We start from the raw sequence: 18,125 nt of genomic DNA, 5'->3' as shown, positions 1-18,125 counted from the left end.
AGCCGGCTCCTCTCCTCGGTTGTGCCGCCGTTTGTCACGCGTGTAAAGCCTTGAAGCAGCTGCTTAGTGCTTTGTAGCCAGTAATTTCTGCTCTAAGGCGCAGGGAGCTGAGGCTCGTGCTCCTGCGGGCGAGGCGAGGCAGCGCCTGTGTCCCTCCTCAGCCCTTTTTCTCCCCGCAGGATGCTGCGCTGAGGTGGAAGATGGCTGCGTGGGCTCGGCGGGGCTCCCGCTGGCCTTGCCTGCTGCAAACGGCTGCTGAATTTCCTCGGAGGCTGAGGGGCCGCAGCAGCACCGCACAGGCGTGTCGTGGGATCGCCCCTCTGGCCCTGCCGCCCTCTAGAAATGACGTTCTTCCGTGGAGATGGCAGGCATACAGGCACGTATCTGTAGGACGCTGTTCTCCGCCCAACAGTGCCAAGGATGGATCCTTTTCTTCTCTCGAAAGTCACGTGCCTTCACCAGTAAAACAGGAACAAGTGAAAGCTGAAACATTACCCGATCCAAATGCAAAAATACTGCATGAAGGTAAGAGGCCTTAGGGATACCATTTCTACTGAATCTCCAGATCATGCTTTATGTATTACCCTCGGTTCTCCTTTTTTGGCCTGTTTATCTAAAATATTTATCTGAAGTACCTGACGTTCGCTTGGTTTTAGCTCCATAGTTAACACAGAATTCCTGTGGTCACTCTAGTGTTTAAAGAATACCTTTAAGCTGAGATAAAGATATGTTTTGGGTAGAAATGTCAGCCTGGAGCTGCTGTTTGAAGAGCTTTTCATAACTCTACCTGCAGCAGCTGAGCATATGCCTTTACCTCACAGTTGTACTGGTACAAAATGAAGGGTTTTGTTTGGTCGGTTTGGGGGGCTTCTCTTTGAGCAGGAGTGGGGGAGGCCACCCCTGAAGCAGCTCCCACAAAGCAGCTGTGTGAATGATCAGGGATGAACAACAGGAGGCAGCAGAGTGTGAAGCGTGCTTAAGCACTGCCCTGATGAGAAATGCTCGTCAGACTCTCTCCTGAGGGAAGGACGATAGATTCAAGGTCGCTTTGGTGTTGTTGCCCTGAGGAAATTGCCTCACTTTTCTCTACTTTTATATCTTGAGTGAGGATAACGAAAATACCACCCTCTGAAAATAGTTCTAGTATGCTGAGGAAACTTGCTCTGCATTACTAAGCAGTCTTGTATGTTCAGATTCTGCTTTGAGCCCAGCCAACTTGGATCCTACAGAGCTTATTTTTGGGGTGGCTCAGAGCTGCAACTGAGATCTGTGTGTTTGTGCAGCTGGTTCTGGAAACAGTGCTGCACCAGAACTGACAGGTCAGCCAGCTCGTATGTGTCTGCACCTGCGGTGCAGTTTATTTACGTGCCAGAATTTTATCTGCCAGCAGACTTAGTGTTGTATATGTGTGCGTGGAGCATTTCGCCTAGTTGGCAGTGTATATAGTGGAATAAACGTAATTGCTAACTTTTGGGGGGGTGAGTAACTTGAGGTGTGTTTCCTGATAGGACGTTTAAAGGACTTAAGAGAGGCAAAGAAGGGTATCTGTGCTTCGGGAATGGACCTTGGCGTATACTGGTTCAGTCCTCAACAAGTTGAAAGGAAATGCTTGATATCCATATAGATCCCTAGAGAGTTCTTATTACTATTTAAGGTGTACGTGTTGCTAGAGACGTTTTACTGTGCTTTTGTTTCTGAGGCTTTGCGAAAAAGAAGTGGCAAGACCTTCAGCAGCTATTGGGCTAGTCTATGCAACTCTTTCTAGAACAATAGGATCTTCCTACTTGTTTTGTAACCTGTCTTGGTAGTTCTGGTGTGACTTTGTTTTTTTGATATGGCAGAGTGTTGCCCTAGTCTCTAGGAAGTCATTGTGCAGGACACAGAAAATCCTCATCCTGAAGAGTTCATGATTAGGGCTGTTGATCAGTAATCAGTTTGGTAATTGAAGTGGATGCTAGCAGTCAGCCTGCAAAACAGTAATCTTGATCTAGCTGCTGTGAGCTCATGTCAATGGAAAAACAGATCAGATTAGAGAAATATTTTTTAAAAAGGCGCTGAGCTCTGTGACTTGGAACGCTTAAGGGGAAACAAGCATAACGATGTTCTCTTGGAAACCTTAATGAGTAGGAAATGGAGCTTGACTTCTTTAGCTGTTAGAGGTGGTGGCAGCCAGCAGCCATTCTGTAATGGGTAAGACATGATAACTTGGTTGGAGTTGGCTGTGAAATACCTTGAAAGTTAAAACAACTGCAGTTCAGGCATCAGATTCAGAAGAGGCACAAAGTAGCAGGCTTGTCAGATTACGAGAAATAATCTTTGCAGTAGTGTTTGATCTGGATATGATCAGGCAAGAATGCATTTGTGAAGACATGAAAGAAAATTATTTTTCAAGAAGTTGATGTGATCTCTTGTCTGCAGTGATCAAGGCAGCAGACTGAAGGCAGGCTTGCTGGGTACTAGACTCAGATCTGGCCTCATGAACAAGAGTTGATGGGCAGTGACAAGGAGATGGTACAGGGACAAAAACCAGGAGTAAAGTCTGTTTTCATGTATTTTCAAATAATAGATTGGCTGTTCAACTCATGCACTGTGTTCTTGCATTTTTAAATGGATTTTAAGAGATCTGTATAGCGTTTGGTGGGAGCAGCTTTGTCTTTCACAAAATACATTTGGGTTTTCTGTATTTGTTTGATAGACTGGGATGACATCCCACCTTCATCTGCTTTGGAGGAGATTTCTGAGGAAGAAGCCATACACATCATTGCAGAACCACTTCTTCCCCATCAATCCTCCACGCTCCGAGATTATGTTGATCACTCAGAAACCCTGGCGAAACTTGTCCACCTAGGTATGTGTGATTTTGTTTATGTGGTTTGCCTATATCTGGAACAACGAGAGTGGGTCTCTACATGTGGCACGTGCTACTGTATTTGATTCCTCACATGCAGGATTCACTGCAGATGTCTTCCTTCAAAAAATAAACTTAGCAAAAGGGTCTAAAATGACCACTTGTTTTATCTGGAATCTTTCCACGATATACAAGGTGGTGTGACCTTGCTATGTTGAGCAATTGAAGCATGCTAAATTCATGCGAAAAAGGACTAGTACTACAAATTTCAACATGCCTTCCTGAAACATTTATAGGAAGTAGGGTCTGTGTTTAATTAAAACAATATCTAATTTTTTTTGTTGTAGGAGTTGACTTATCCCAAGTAGAGAAACGTCAAAAGGCAGGTCAACTCTTACTGACCTTGGACTTTGAAAAAGATATAAAAAAAATACTTCTGTTTCTTAAGGATGTGGGTGTAGAAGACAATCAGCTGGGACCATTCCTGACCAAAAATCCATACATCCTTGCTGAAGATCTGGAAGCTTTAGAAACCAGGTAAGCCCCTTGGCTTGAAGATCTAGTTTCCCAGTTGGCTAAACCTTATCTGAACCTGTGTTGCTGCTGCTTCGTTTCTCACTTGATCCCTGGCTCCATGTTCCTGTGCCTTCCCATCAGTCAGCAGTAACATGTGGTGGTATCATAATGATCCACATGAAAACTGTCTGGTTTTGCTGCTACTGTCTACTACACGTCCAAATTTTACTGCTCATCCCTGTCTGTCTGCCACAAAGGAAGTAGCTTGCTTTTAGCATCCTAGGCCGCTTGCTTTACCTGTGTCAGCTTAGATTCCAAAATCTTGGTCCCTGAGGCTTTACCTAAATTTGTAGAACGATATTAACCTCTTCAGTCATGCTTTGAAACCACTCTTCTGGATGATATGTCTACCCATACCTTGTGAATTCTGCAGTAAAAGAAGCAGACCAGATCTCTGTTTACTTCTGATAGCAGCAGAAGGTTTTGGTGACTTTTTTTTTCCTGTTGTCCAGCTCAAACTGAGCACAAGGCTACAATGAACTAATTTTTGTATGTGTTCACACTTGTACGGCTCTAGGCTATTGCTCAGTGTCACCCAGCTTGTCTGTGCATAACGGTAAATACCAGTCTCTTTAGAAGATCTCATATCTTAGACCAAAGCTTATAGAGTTAGCTGTCCTGTGGAGTTTGGTTTGGGTTTTTTAAGCTTATTCATGTGTGTACCAAAACCACCAAAGGTGGAATTATTTTTCTATTTCTTTTTTTAAGAAAAGTCATTGTGTTTATGGGCCTTTCTTCTGAGACAGTAAGGGAAACAAGCTGGTTTCTCCATTTACTGTCAAAACTTTTGTTTTCTGTATCACCCTCTCCTATTCCTCTCTGCTCTTTTTAATGTCTTAAATCTAGGTTCTGTGTACTGCAGACTGTACTTCATGCGGTCTAGCTTATTAGAGAACACTAACTTCAGAAAATGCTGTATTTGAATATAAAGGCTACTTGACTGAAACCAAGCACTGAAGAAGTAAGATACTATATACACATATTTGTCTTTCTCCAGCAGTATGACTTGGAAAGTGATGGGATTTATGTCAGAATTTCAGTAATTCAGTTTTCAGTAATTAGAGTGTTGTCTGAATCGAACTCTGTAACTGTATTTCTTGCTCTCTGCTAACAAGGAGGCCACTTTAATGGCAGGTGTTACTTCGTTTAACAGTCTTTGTCTGGTCAGCTCTAGAGATACAATGGGATAATACTGCAATGTAAAGTAGCTTTAAAAACCTGTAGCTGAGTTAAAGGGAAAAGGTGGTCAAAACAAGAATATTGAGGAGCCGTGGCAGATCTACCTGGCCTGGTCTAAGATGTTGCTGATAGCAGCTGTTCATTCTCCCTGTGTGGGAAGTCAACCATCACTGTGCTGTTTTGTCACATGTGTGTGCATCTTGGCTGCATGAGTGCAGATTTCGACTGTTCCTTCAGTGGGCTTAAGCTGGGATGCTGGACTTCATCCTGCAGTGACTGAGATACCTGTGCTGATGCTGGTCAAGCTGAGGTCTTATGGTTGTAATGGTTAATATCTATTCACAGAAGCCTGTCCTTAGTGTTTTTCCATTGTTAACTTCGGAGGACTAGTTCTAGAGCTTTAAAGATGAGGCTTGTATTTGTGGCTGAAAGCCTTTCACTTCTAAAGAAAAATCTTCCTGAAGTTAAATAACTGGAATTAAAATATTCAAGATCTTTGAAATAATATACAGTAATAATATAAATAATCTATTTCTTTTAAAAAAGTTCTTAATTCTTCATTTATCTGAAATAACTGAGTGTAGGTTTTGAGCCAGTATTTTCGTGGATCCACGGTCACTTTTTGCAAAGGTGCTTTTGCACCTAGGGGTGGTGTGGTGGCTTGTAACTGTGTTCCACTCTTCCTCCTTGTTGGTTTATGGATACAAACAGCTTCTCTGTATTCCTTTGCTTTAGTACTTCCTTCCAGATTTTTGCAGGTGGATTCCCATTAAGATAGGAGGGAGTTAAGGTACCAGTACCAGACTATGGGGGTTGTACTTTTTTTTTTTTTTTTTTTTTTTTTAAAACTTACCTATGTCTTGCAATCAAAGAGATCCTAGCTTTCTTTACTCAGCTGTATTTGTTTGGTGTGTACCTATAAGAAGTTTGATTCTGAAATGGAATTACTTTTTCTTCTGATTCATACTTCCATTAGATGTGCTGATTATAGAAAAAATTGCAGGAAAATGGACTTTTACCCTTAAAATTATTCCAGACAGGCTTGCATTAATTCAGCAGTTCTTTTACAGAACAGCTTGTGTGTGTGTGCGCTTTGTAATGAACTCAAAACGTCTTGGTCTTTAAAAATTCCAGAAAAGAAAGTCTTTCTGCTTGGCTCTTGCACCCAGTAGCTGTCCAAGACAGAAATCTGAAAATACAGCTTTTTGGAAACAGGCGCATTAGTAGACTCATGTCTAACAAGACCTGACTTTTCTTTTTTGTCCTCTGTTCTTCCATCCTCTTGCTCAGTAAGGGGCCTTTCGGAAACATTATCCCAAAAGAACCTGTGTCATTTTTCAGCAGTAATTTTGAGTCTAGATGTCAGAGTTGCTTATACTTTTCTGAAGAGAGTAATTTTTGCGATGATGAACATTCTAACTCTCCTGTGAATTCAGGAGACTGTCCTGTGGCACTGCCTGATTAGTAAAGTAGGGACTGAACAGGGGAATCCAATTTCTTCTTCATTTTCTGCAGCTTGATTTTTCAGTGAGTTTATCTCTGGCACTGGTAAATGCTTTCCTGCAAGCATTAAAGTAAGTGTGCTGCGGAGGGTGTATGGCAGGCTGTGAAGTGAATGTGTCTCAGATAGCTGGCTTTTGAAAGCTGAGTATCACCTTTGCATAAACACTTCGGTGCAGATGGACATGGTATTGGTTACATCACTCTGGAATGTTTTATTGCTATGGATTCCACGTTGCTGGGAAACAAAACAGAAATTTCAATAGATTTGGCATTTGACTTCAGATAAACACTGTAAAAGTCAAAACATTCCATAATTCATAACAATTCTGACAGTTGCAAATCAGTGTCTGTACTGCAGCTGCACCAGATGCTTTGTTTTATGGTATTGTTAATGATGACTTAAAACTGCTAACATGCTACATAGAACTGCTGACCCCTGCAGTAGAACGCAGGCTAACCTTGGTGCCAACACTCGCAAAATTATCTCAGACTTTGGTCAGGTTGGGTGATTGTGCTTTTTTAATATAGCACTTTCTCGAGTCGGGATACTACAATCTTGCCATCCCTCTTTTAAGCTTCTTGCCTTTCTGGGGATGCGACAAAATGCTTCAGGTGTGAATTTTAATGACTTGTTAACAGAAAACAAGTGGAGGGGGAGTCAGGACAACCAAAAGGTTTTATTTTTAATCTGCTCACTTAGCTGTGTTTCTAGGATGCTTGGCAGTTGTGCCCTTGAAAAATTGAATGGAAGAAGTATCATGTAGCCAAGCTGCAGCTTTCAGAACATAATAGGATAATTTTTGAAGGGGCAATTGTTTATTGTTGTGTTCTGCATTTCTCCCCCTTCTACCTTCTCCTCCTCTCTGAGGCTCTTGCAGTCAGTTCCATCAGCATTGTCTGGAGCCTAGGCTGCTACCTTCTGTGTTGGGGTGCCTGCTCAGTTAGGGATTGGTCCTCTAAAGCTTGTTCTTAGATCTTTTGTCTAGAGGTTTTTGGCTTGTGATGACTTCATTTTTTAGGGTTTGTGGAAAGAGAGGGAGGTTGTGGTGACTGGAAGGTATTTTTATTTTTTTTTCTCTTCGCAAGACATGATTTAACACACAGCCCATCTTTTGCTGAATATCTGCTTCTGCAGAATATTCTGCAATCTATTTAGTATCTTAATTACTGCCAGATAAATTCATTTCTTCTATGCTCTAGGTTCATCTGACGGCAAATACTTCTGTATATGCTTACCTATAACCAAAGGGAACCTCTTCAAATTGTAGTTCAGGTTTTTTGTAAATGATGGCACGTGTCTGTCTTTATTTTGTGTGCTGTATTTCCCCCCCGTTCCTTTTTCTGGGAGCTATGGTAATAATCTACTGCAAGTAGTACTTGAAATAGGATTTCACTTTCACCGAATTCAGCAAAGTTTGGAAAAAGTTTTGAGTTGGAAAGAAAGCAAGCTCTGTTAAACATAAAAATTGTAGTCAGCTCCTTCTCCTTTCTGACAACCAGATGTTTTGTAACTAAATCCTTGGACCAGTGACTGAAAGTAGGGACCTATTGTAACAAAAGTAACTTCAGCTGATTTAGAAATGTCTTTTTGGACAATGTCTCTGCAGATAGCATTGTTGTATGGTACTTCTATTCCAGTGCTATTGGCAAAACAGGGACATATGAGGTATAGTACTCTGTTCTTTCAGCAGTAGAAATGGAATTCATTAAAATAGCAAAAGGCTGTATATATCTTCTTGTCCATACCCTATGATGATCTATTAATGTGTTTGCAATCTAGGAGACAGGCTGGTAGTTAAACGTAGGTTAGCATAGTTATCTGCTTAAGTACAGCTGGAAGGAATTAAAATCTGTCTTCAGTATTGACATTCTGCTCTGAGGTTTATTTTACTTCTAATTAATTGGAAGGGATGGTATTTTGCTTTTATGATAACTTCAGATTTCCCCCTAATTATCTTTGGCAGGGTTGCATGTTAATGCTAGAACATCTGTCCGTTTATAAGATATCACTGAGGAATTTAAGCAAGTACTGAATAAATGGAGGCAATAAAATTTTCATCACTGGATTTTATTTTGTTTTTGTTCTCTTTCTAGAGTGGCTTACCTAAAATCAAAAAAATTTGGTGAGGCAGAAATTGCTCAGATGGTCTCAAGAGCTCCATATTTGCTGTTGTTTTCAGTGGAAAGACTGGATAACAGACTGGGTTTCTTCAAAAAGGAACTTGGCCTCAGTGTAAAAAAGGTAAAGACTATACACTGAAGTCTTTAGGTACTTTGTCAGTGACAACTGTGAGGCCTTGAAAGATGAATGCTTAAAGTGTTCGGAGGTCATCCACAAACACTAGTGACATCACTGATGGCAACACAGAGGCTCACAGGAGGACAACATGATTTTGAGTGTCCGTAGAAGTGATACGGACATCTAGCATTCAGAGGTCCTCAGGTACAGTTCTTGAAGATGATCTGCTACAGGTCACTGTTGAGCAAGCATGTGTCCAGTTTTATTAACTGAGGTGGGTCGGAGGACTGAATCCATTGCTGAAACAGCAAGCAGCTTTTTTAACTTCTAGAAAATTAAACGGCTCTCTTAATCTCTTCAAGATACTGTAACATACTTAATTCATTGGTGAAAAAGTCTAATCTGCAACTATCATATCAAACTCAATGCCAAACCACATGCTCAGCTCACCAAGAGGAACCCCTGGGTTGGCTCCTGAGTGCTTACTGCATTACGACCTTAGCGGGTGTTTAGAGCCATGCTTTGGGATCTTCAGGGGAGGCAGTAGCTAGACTTCCCTGCAATAAGCGGGCAGTGTTAGCTGTTTCCTGCAGTAGCTGAGGATTGCAGTAAACGTCAAGTTCCAAGTGGAATCTTGATGTTCTTCTATTGGCTTCTATTAGCAGAACAGTTGTAGCTGTTGCAGTGCCTGTTGCTGGCCTTTCCACGCTTGAGGTAAGAGATCTCCCTGGAAAAGGGTTTAGTCACTGCCTTGCACTCAGGACGAATTACAAGTAATCACAGGGCCTAGGGGATGTGGAGTAATTTCTTGTATTGCCATAATACTATGGTCTAACCAGATCCTGAGGGAAACAAATTCCACTGCAGTTGAAAAATCCTTTTATAGTCTCTATCAGGTAGTGTTTCGATTCCTGTTTTGAAAAAGGTGGGAAGAAACAACTTGAGCACTGAGAGAGATTGGGCACTTAAGCATGCTTTCTGCTTCTGGGGTATGCTTTTACTCCCTCTTCCTGTCGTTTTACAGCAGCTATGTTGTTTTTTGTTTTCCAAACAAACATATTGGAGTAACTTTTTGTATCTTAATATACTGCTGCTTCATGCAAACTCATCTTTGGGGGAGAGATAAAAAGAAATGCAAGTGAAAGTGCTTCAGTCTTCCAACTGGGAGAAAAAAAAGTTTATGAGATCTCGATCTTTCTTTCACAGGTGGATTCACAAACAAGGTTTCAGTAATAATCTTTTCCTTTGTGTGTTTTCCCTAATTGTAGACAAAGGATCTGGTAATTCGTCTTCCAAGGCTACTGACTGGCAAATTAGAGCCTGTAAAAGAAACTCTTCAGGTGAGCTTGTTAGTAGATATTAAAGTGTATTGTGTATCCACTCTTAAAAAGTTGTCAGAAGATAAAATTCCTGGAGGAGAATCCTGCACAGAAAGAATTTAATGAAATTATTTTAGTGGAGATGTAAAATAGCTGAGGATTTTGTTAAACAATTTCTTTTCTGCTATAGCTTGCAAGCTTACAGCATACGTGGAGCAGTACCTTATTCTGTCTTCTTCTCTGATGTAAGTTAGAACTTCATCCAGGTCCCTTCCTGCCACAAGTTGCCATCTGATGACACAAATTGTTACCCATTTCTTTACAACAAATGAAAAATAGGGCCTGCTCCTTCTTTTTTTTTTTTCCTTTTTCTCCCCTTAATTATTATGTGTTTTTGCTAACTTGGATTGTCCATGAGGATTTAGGAGCAAGAAATGTGCAGCTGATTATTTTCCTCTTGGCAGGTAGCTAGTCTGCCAAAATGTGCATTTGACACCTATTGTCTGATAGCAGATGGTCATTATTAACAACTGTTGGGTAAATAACTTCAAACCCACAGGGACTCCTTTCCCTTTTGAAAATGTAACTATGTATTGGTTTAATTATTGTGCTGTAAAGCCATCTAGGCCAAACAGCATGATGTAGTGTAACAATTTGAGAAATCCCATTATCCTATAACACATAACTATGAATTAAAATATATACTTTTCAGACAGGCTCACTGCTCTGAAACCATTAAACACTGTGAATCTTGCAATCTGAAATGTGTGTGGTAAGGGAGGAGACTGGAAAGTAACAGACTGTTCCAATTAATAGTGCTTTCTTTTTAATGGACATTGTTTCCACAGGCTAGGGATTCAGTATATTGTAATGAATGTGTTTTTAAGATCCTCAGTTCTATGCGACTCTCTTGTCTATCTACCAAAAAGTCTATAGTGTAGCATCATTATTTTTAACATGCTCGAATGAGAGGAAGGATTTTTAGGTCCCCACTATTAGAACCTACTGATATTTATAGAAGCTCCAGCCTCTCAGGAGGCTGGATGTCTCAAATTCAGAATCTGGGTTCAGACCTGTATGTCCTAAGCTGGTGGTGGGCAGGCAGTACTCAGAAAGTGAAACCAGGTAGCAGCAGTTCAGAAGTGATCTGGTGGTATCCCTCGTTCTGAGTGGGTTGTTACTTGGAAACAACTGCTGCAGCTGATACTGGTTGTCAAAAGATAGCAATCATGGACTAAATGAGCTGAAGGATGGATTATTCCATCTTCTGAAGATTTCATCGAGCACAATTAGAGATTTACTGGTAGGGTAAAACTGGAAAGCTTGCATTACCGCTGCCTGTTATGGGAATCATAGAGTACGTTGAATATTGCTGGGGCTTACACAGTCAGGACATTAGCATATATGGTCTAGAGAGTTACTGAATACTAAATCTGTTTGCTGTCAAACTGAGTGCAATCAAAGCAACTTAGACTTGAGCTCACCGTTCACATCAAGAGAAAGCTGTTCCATTTCACGGAGTAGAAAAGAAAAGCTCAAGATTCTTGCCGCAATTGCCTCTACAGTAGGACCAGCTATACATCTCCAAAGACTTAACATCAGGTCTTACCCTTCATTGCATGTCATAATGCATCGAGTTACTCCTGCCAACTCAGATCCGTGGAAGACAACACTAAAGTGCAAACACACTTCTTCATACTTGAATGCTGTCTTTGCTGAATAGTATTTCTTAAGACACGCAAATATTTATAAAGCAGATAAGGAAGAACCAGGAGTTGAAAAACCTGATTATAGTCACCTCTAGCAACAATTCCTTGTAAGGATCTGGAAGTCCTAAGGTAGCTTGCAAACCCAGATCCTAAGCCCTTCCCTTTTTATTTGCCAGGCAGTTTTGGAAAAGAGCTACAGTCTTGGCACATCAAACTGGAAAAACAGAAAGCACCAACTTTTTGCCAGCTGAAGAAGTACCTGAGTTGGATTTGAAAGTCTGGTTATGTTGACTGACAAGCACACCTACTTCATGACTGAAAACAAGCTGCTTGTAAATGTCACTGGAGGATAGAATAAATGTCTGAGTTACCAGACACCCTTGTATGCTGAATTCCTTTCTCAACAACTCAATGAACTGCTTGCCATTCTGCACTTTGGGAGGAGTGCTCATGATTTTATTGAAGAAATGTGTTTTGTTTTCCTTTTGGGAAACCATAATTGAAGTCAAGACAGTCTCTGAAAAAGATATCTTACTTTAGACATTAACCAACTGTGAAATAAATTGAATATACTGTATATTCTACACATCTCTTTCAGGTTCAACAGACTTCAGTTGAAGACTATAGGACTGAAATTATACTCCCTAATATACAGATATAACTTGGATACATTAGCAAAAGAAAGAACACATTAACGAAAGTAGTCACTAGCTATTTGATTGCTGTGTTTTACAGAGTTCAGCAGCTCCACAACTAGAAAGTCAGTCTCTTTTGACAGCTTAGTATTGAAACTCATAAAAGACTCTTAGGGGAGAATTTTTATGCTTGTAACTGCCATGCATACTGCGACATAGCTTTTTTGTTCATCTCTCAGACAAGCTGAAAAATACGTAGCATTCACAGAAGTAATCTTTACTTCAGGGATGCTCTATAAACAAATTACACTTCAATCCAGAATGATAAATAATCTGCACTGACTTGAGAAGAACTGGAGTGGCAGATATTATTGTGGGTTGCATTCTTGTTGCTGCTGACAAAAGGTAGAAGAATTTTGCATTAGTTTATTTCAGTGGCGCGTTAAAATAAACTAAGTTTGCTGTAGCTGACTTTTGAAGGTAAAACTGTGCTCTTCTTCAGGTTTGTCAGATTGAACTTGGTTTTCAACGTGATGAAATTCAACGGATTGTGTTTAAAACCCCCAAGATACTAACTGCAAGTAAAAAGAGACTCAGACAGACATTTGACTACTTACACAACGTAATGGGCATTCCCCACCACATGCTTACTCGCTTTCCTCAGGTGAGCTGTTAATCTGGGAATAAACTGTAGGTGCTCTTTGCACAGCTGCTTCACTACTTTGGTGTTGAAGGTGGACACTCACTGTATGCAGGACATGAGTGAATTCATCAGCTTGTCTGTGGCTTTTACTCTAATTGGGATAACTTTTACTAGCAATTCAGCAGCCCCTGAGGATTACAGTGTGAAAGTGCCCTTCTGCCCCTGGCATGTGTGACATCCCCACTCCTGCCACCCCCAGTCTTGTGAAATTTTAAGTTTTCAGCAGAAGTAGTCATGCTCATCTCTTCTGGATTCATGCAAGAGAGATGCCTGCTTAGAGATTCCTTGTCCTGAAATCTTGCCTAGCTAAGAGACACAAGAGAAGACAGATCATGCAGAAGATCTCTTCAACAGATAATATATATTTAAAAACACTTCTTTCAGATTTGTCTAGCTAAAAAATTAAAATTTATAGATTCTAGGATCTAGGAATTCTAGTTAAAGGTGAGAGAAGTTCTGTCCATTAGGCAATCAGATTCTCATTGATCTTCCTTGCTGCAGCAGTAGCTACAAAACAACCGGAGTGAAAATAAGATTAGCTTCTTGATGACTATTTTGGTTTTTTCTATCTCCTCGTTACTGTTTCTCCCTCACAAATCAAAAGTTGAAAGCGTTAGTCACTTCATCCAATGCTGACATGCAGTCACACTAGCTTCTTACAAGGAAAAAACGAAAGCACAAATTACGACTTCTGAATGTCAATAAATTTCTTCCTAAAGCAAGTCAAGCAGGGAATCTAACTGTCTAATCTAACTGGCTAAAAAGCCAAAATTATATGGGGAAATAAAACTACTCCCCAGGATTTTGATCTTGCTATTTAATACATCTTTACTTAACAAAGATGCTCGCTGTACCTCCAGTCTGTTGTCACTTTTGCCCTCCTTGACCTGTAAGTGACCACAAGTCTTGCTCGCTTCCTTTTAGTTGTCTTATTGTTGGCTTTGTGGTGGTTCACCTCATTATTTCTCTTCCCTTTGGAAAGCTAAGTGGAGAGTTTCCTCTACTCCTTGTCCTTGGTGCAGTCACCCTTTCATCCCTGTTGTTCCCTTCTGTCCTCAAAAACTGAGTTCCAGGGTATGGCTAGTGCAACTTGGTCTGTTTCTGGTCTGGCCATGAGCTTGTGCATTCACAGATGCATACTTGTCTCCATCTTTCTTGCTTCTATCCTGAATGACAGTAATGCTGAAAATAAGAGGCATACAAGATTTTTTTGTCAAATCCTCTCTGATGTTACAGTGTGGTTGTAACCATCCTTCCTGTCAGCTAGCTCCATAAATGGTGGTTAAGGTTTGTTTTTTTTTTTTTCCCCTTGTCTTCTGACTCCCTCTTAAAATTCAAGGAGTGTAGTCTCTCCTTTTTAGTAAAACCTCTGCTCCCTTTCATTGCTTTAGCGTTCATACTTCGCCATTATCTTCTCTAAAGCAGGTTCTCTCTCTTCAGTTGTACTGCTCAGAAATGCAGTTAGATCTTTGCTTTTAAGACTTAACTGTGCATCTCTTGTCTTCCCCACTTCTCTCTCTTTAGGTGTCTTCCACTGATTTCTTTCATGTTTCCCTTACCATTGTTTTTGCCTTTGACTGCCTAGAATTCTTTTTGTGACAAGTATCTTCAAAAGTAGGCGTTGCTATGCAGCAGAAGACAAGTGCTTGTTACGAACCGTTGCACTGTGCCTTTTGGCTGTGTTATGACAGGACACGCAGCTGCTCGCCTTTTCAGTTGCCACTGTGCAATTCACTTGTTTTTATTATGCCATGTGGTCACCTGCTCGTTTCTTCCTTGTAACATTGTTCATCTGAATCTAACTGTACAAATAAACGCTGCTGATAATATAGGGAAAATGCTTAGGTGTTCTTGCTCCCTGTTTCTGAATGTCTCCTCTCCGCTTTCTTGGCTGTGATTACACAAAAGTAATGTATCGTTACCATATGTAAACAAAAAACCTAACATGCTTAAGTGTATCACTCCCTGATTTCCCTTGTGTGTGGACCTCAGCATATTGTACTGAATCATTTATTTAGAATTTAGATAATTTATATATAAATGTAACCTACCTGGTGTTTGACATAAATGAGAAGAAAAGATGCAAATTGTTTGTTTTCCTCCTAGATCTTCAGTTTGTCTAAAAATGCTCTTATTTTAGATTCATCAGAGTCTGAAATCTAGAAAAAGTAAAAGATTCTTCCCTTTCTTTCTTAGGTTTTCAACTCAAAGCTATTACGAATCAGAGAGAGACATATGTTTCTTACATTCTTGGGAAGGGCCCAGTATGACCCAGCACAACCCAGCTACATCTCTCTGGACCAGCTCGTATCCTTGCCCGATGAGGTGTTTTGTACAGAGATTGCCAAAGCTTCTATACAGGACTTTGAAAAATTCTTAAAAACACTTTAATTAGTAACACATGTAAAAAGGAATAGAATAAAGTTATGAAATAAACATATTTTATAAAATTACCCTCCTTTATGGTCTCTTAACTTCTTAATTACTGCTTTAAGTTGTTGCTTATGAAACGTTTGTAGGATGTAAAGGCTCACAGTGATATTCTTTATGGTGTCTTAAAAACTTGGTTCAGAAGGATTAAGTAAATATATGTTGTTTTCTACTGATGCAATCCTTGTAATTAACTGAGAATGAATGATGCAGCACACTAACAGAAAAGTAAATTAAAGTGGATTCTTCTGGTTTTTTTTTTTTTTTTCAGTAATTTTAGAGTTTTGGGAGATGAAAAAACTAGCTAGTGACTTACTCCCTGTCTTGCCCTTTGTCTTCTCCCCTCACCCTCCCTCCCAAAAATCATAATAACAAGCTAATGCAGGAGTGAGGAAGTGACGTGATTACCCGCTTTCACCTTGACAGCTAATAATGGTATTCTTTTCCTTGTAAGGTAGAAAGAAGCACACAGTTACACAGGTGCAGCCCTTCACACACACGGGTATTTTTCAACCAGTTACAAAGGTGTTTCTTTGTGAAGCTGGCAGCTGAAGCTAGTATCCTAAAAGCTGCGTGGTGAAACTCAGTTTGATATATGACTGAAAACCAGCAAACTGAATCTAGGCAAATTACAAAAAAGAAAATAAGCTCTTCCTAGATTTCAGGGGCATGTGTAGTTTTATTTTAAGTCACTTTTCTCTTCCACTTGCTGAGGAGGGGAAGCAGTTTTTCCCCACCCCAAAGAGCTTTGTATGGCTTGAGTATACAAGTAACCATACAAAAAGAGGCTGTAATACATACTTAGCTGACAGTTATCTTGCTCAGTTGTAACATCTGAAGTAAATGCTAACATTAGGAATCACAGGAGTATTAAAAGTACTTAATCCAATCAATAAACAAATCACATTAATACATTAATACGGAGTTATCAAATGCTTCACAGTGTATTTGGTCAAAGTGAAGAAACTGACTAAAGCCAAATGCAAACTGTCTGATAGTTTATTGTTTAGAAGTTTCCATTCTTTCTGTTGAAATAGTTCAGGAAACTGAAATCCAGATGTTTTCATTTGGATTTAAGCTTATTTAATGAAAAAGTCTTAATGTTTCAAAAGCTCAGTGTTGGAGCTTAAAATACCAATTTGAGTCCCAGAAGCGTAAGAGCCTGAAGAAGATTTTGTGTGCAGACAGAAGAATGAAATTCAAAAGGTTAAATTCCCCTAATAGGCGGGAAATACACTAAGGTTAAAGAGACATTAAAAGAATGAGAATAGTAGTGATCTCTGGATCACAACTTGAGTCTTTTATCCAAAATAAAAATCAGAATTTGAATTACAACACCCAAGAAAAGGAATGTTGTCAGAAGAAGCAGGGTGAAAAATGATTTACTGGGGCATCTTCACTTCAAACAGTAAGATGTAAAAAAAACAGTAAAAAGCCACATTCATTGTCTGCAATATATATCTGAGATGTTCTCTTTTTGTCTTTTGTTCTCATGTTTCCCACTCCGCTGGCCTGGGAAGATCCCTTGAAACCCTCTATTGAGTAGACTGTTCTTGCTGGAGACGCTAACATTTCATCTGAAATGGTGGCTGAAATGTGATGGCTAAACACTTTTCCCCCGTTCCTTCCTTTCAAATAAAAATATCTCAGTCTAATTCAATATGCTTAGCTAGATTTTGACTCTTAAATGCTAATAACAAACTAATCTTCAAACAGTCTCACAAAAATTAATGCTTCTAGTAAAAATTAATAGAAAGTATGTGGGTTCATGGTACCAAAGTAAAGAATTTGTTTTTGCAGATGTACTCTACTGTCCTTATCGTGATCTATATTACCATGTGACAAACCATTGTAAATATTACAGAATACACATGATATTTTGAATGTCTTAAACTTGGAGCTCTTAATTCCTTTAATATTTTTAAATGTAAAAATTATTGCTGCCAGAGCTAAACCAGTTTCTTTGAAATGTTAAACGCGTGAGCTTATGCCAAAATAGCTTCCCAGAAATACCATGAAGGAAGGAAGCAAAAGATTTTATGGGAGTGCTAAAAAGAAATGGGGGAGAGAGAGGATAGGACTTTTTGAGGATCGTGCCAAATACTTTTTGGCTTTAAGAGGAGATAAAAAATTTTTAGAAGAAATGTTTGGCCTAGAATTACCAAACTTACTGTAGCCTGCTGTTTTTGATAAGGGCTAGCAGCCGTTGATTGAGCATGTTGATTAATTGAGGCTTGCTGGGTATGATGCGGCAAAGGCACAGTCTGAGCTGTGCTCTTTGCCTGCGTATCACATTCAGCCACATGCTTTTTTGACTGAAGTTAGAATCATTCCACCTGGTTTTTTATCTTTAAAAATGCAGCGGTCCGTGCCTGAGGGAACTGCTGGGAGCCGCTCACCTGGCAGCTGCCATACCTGAGCAGAGAGAGGTTTCTGCTTCTTCCTGCGATTGTCTTGATGCTTTGCTTACTCTGCTTTATGAACGCAAACTCTTGTTTTAGCAAATGTCCACCTTTAGCCCCCAGTTTGCCGTTACTGGTCAACCAGTTCAGCTGCCTCGGCTGGTGGCTGGATTACCTCTTAACTGAGGCCTGTGGTCGTTCACACACACTCTGCAGGCTCCAAATTATGGCATGGCCATGCAGGTTGGCTGGTGAGAACATGGGCACCACTGGGGGAGGCTGCGGCTGGGCCCACGGTGGCAAAATATTAAGATTTTTGAGGCGCTGCCGGCTTGCAGAGGCGCTGGGGTGAACGCGTGCTCCGAGGCGGCTGTGTTACGCTGTCCTGAACAAGCACTAATTAATTTTGACTTAATTAACGATTCTTCAACGCTGTCGGCGCGAGTTAAAAACCACGGCAAGGGTCACAGGCTTCACCGTGCCCGCCTTGGCCTCCCGTCGCTCTTTCCGCCCTCGGGCAGGTGCCTCAGCGCAGCCCGGCGCCCCGCGGCGGCCACGACCCAGCTCCCGCGCCAGAAGACG

At 40.4% G+C, this 18,125-nt stretch overlaps 2 protein-coding genes across 2 annotated transcripts in view; both read left to right on the top strand.

Moving 5' to 3' along the window:
• Positions 1-175: 175 nt before the first annotated feature.
• On the top strand, positions 176-17,727 carry MTERF3 (mitochondrial transcription termination factor 3). The gene is made up of 7 exons (XM_009638352.2): positions 176-525; positions 2,696-2,848; positions 3,196-3,385; positions 8,201-8,348; positions 9,614-9,685; positions 12,511-12,672; positions 14,908-17,727. The coding sequence occupies exons 1-7, from the start codon at positions 201-203 to the stop codon at positions 15,100-15,102; spliced, it is 1,245 nt and encodes a 414-aa protein (XP_009636647.1). The 5' UTR covers positions 176-200; the 3' UTR covers positions 15,103-17,727.
• LOC104125866 (cytochrome b-c1 complex subunit 7) overlaps positions 189-18,125 on the top strand; it is a 22,795-nt gene continuing 4,858 nt past the window's right edge. Inside the window, exon 1 of the mRNA XM_009638353.2 lies at positions 189-216. Coding sequence (XP_009636648.2) covers positions 201-216 — 16 coding nt within the window. The 5' untranslated portion in view covers positions 189-200. The remainder of the gene's footprint in view (positions 217-18,125) is intronic.

Source organism: Egretta garzetta, unplaced genomic scaffold (genome assembly GCF_000687185.1).
Source record: "Egretta garzetta isolate BGI_Z169 unplaced genomic scaffold, ASM68718v1 scaffold154, whole genome shotgun sequence".
NCBI lineage: Eukaryota > Metazoa > Chordata > Aves > Pelecaniformes > Ardeidae > Egretta > Egretta garzetta.
The sequence above is the reverse complement of the archived record's forward strand: the minus strand, read 5'-3'. Positions and strand labels throughout refer to the sequence as shown.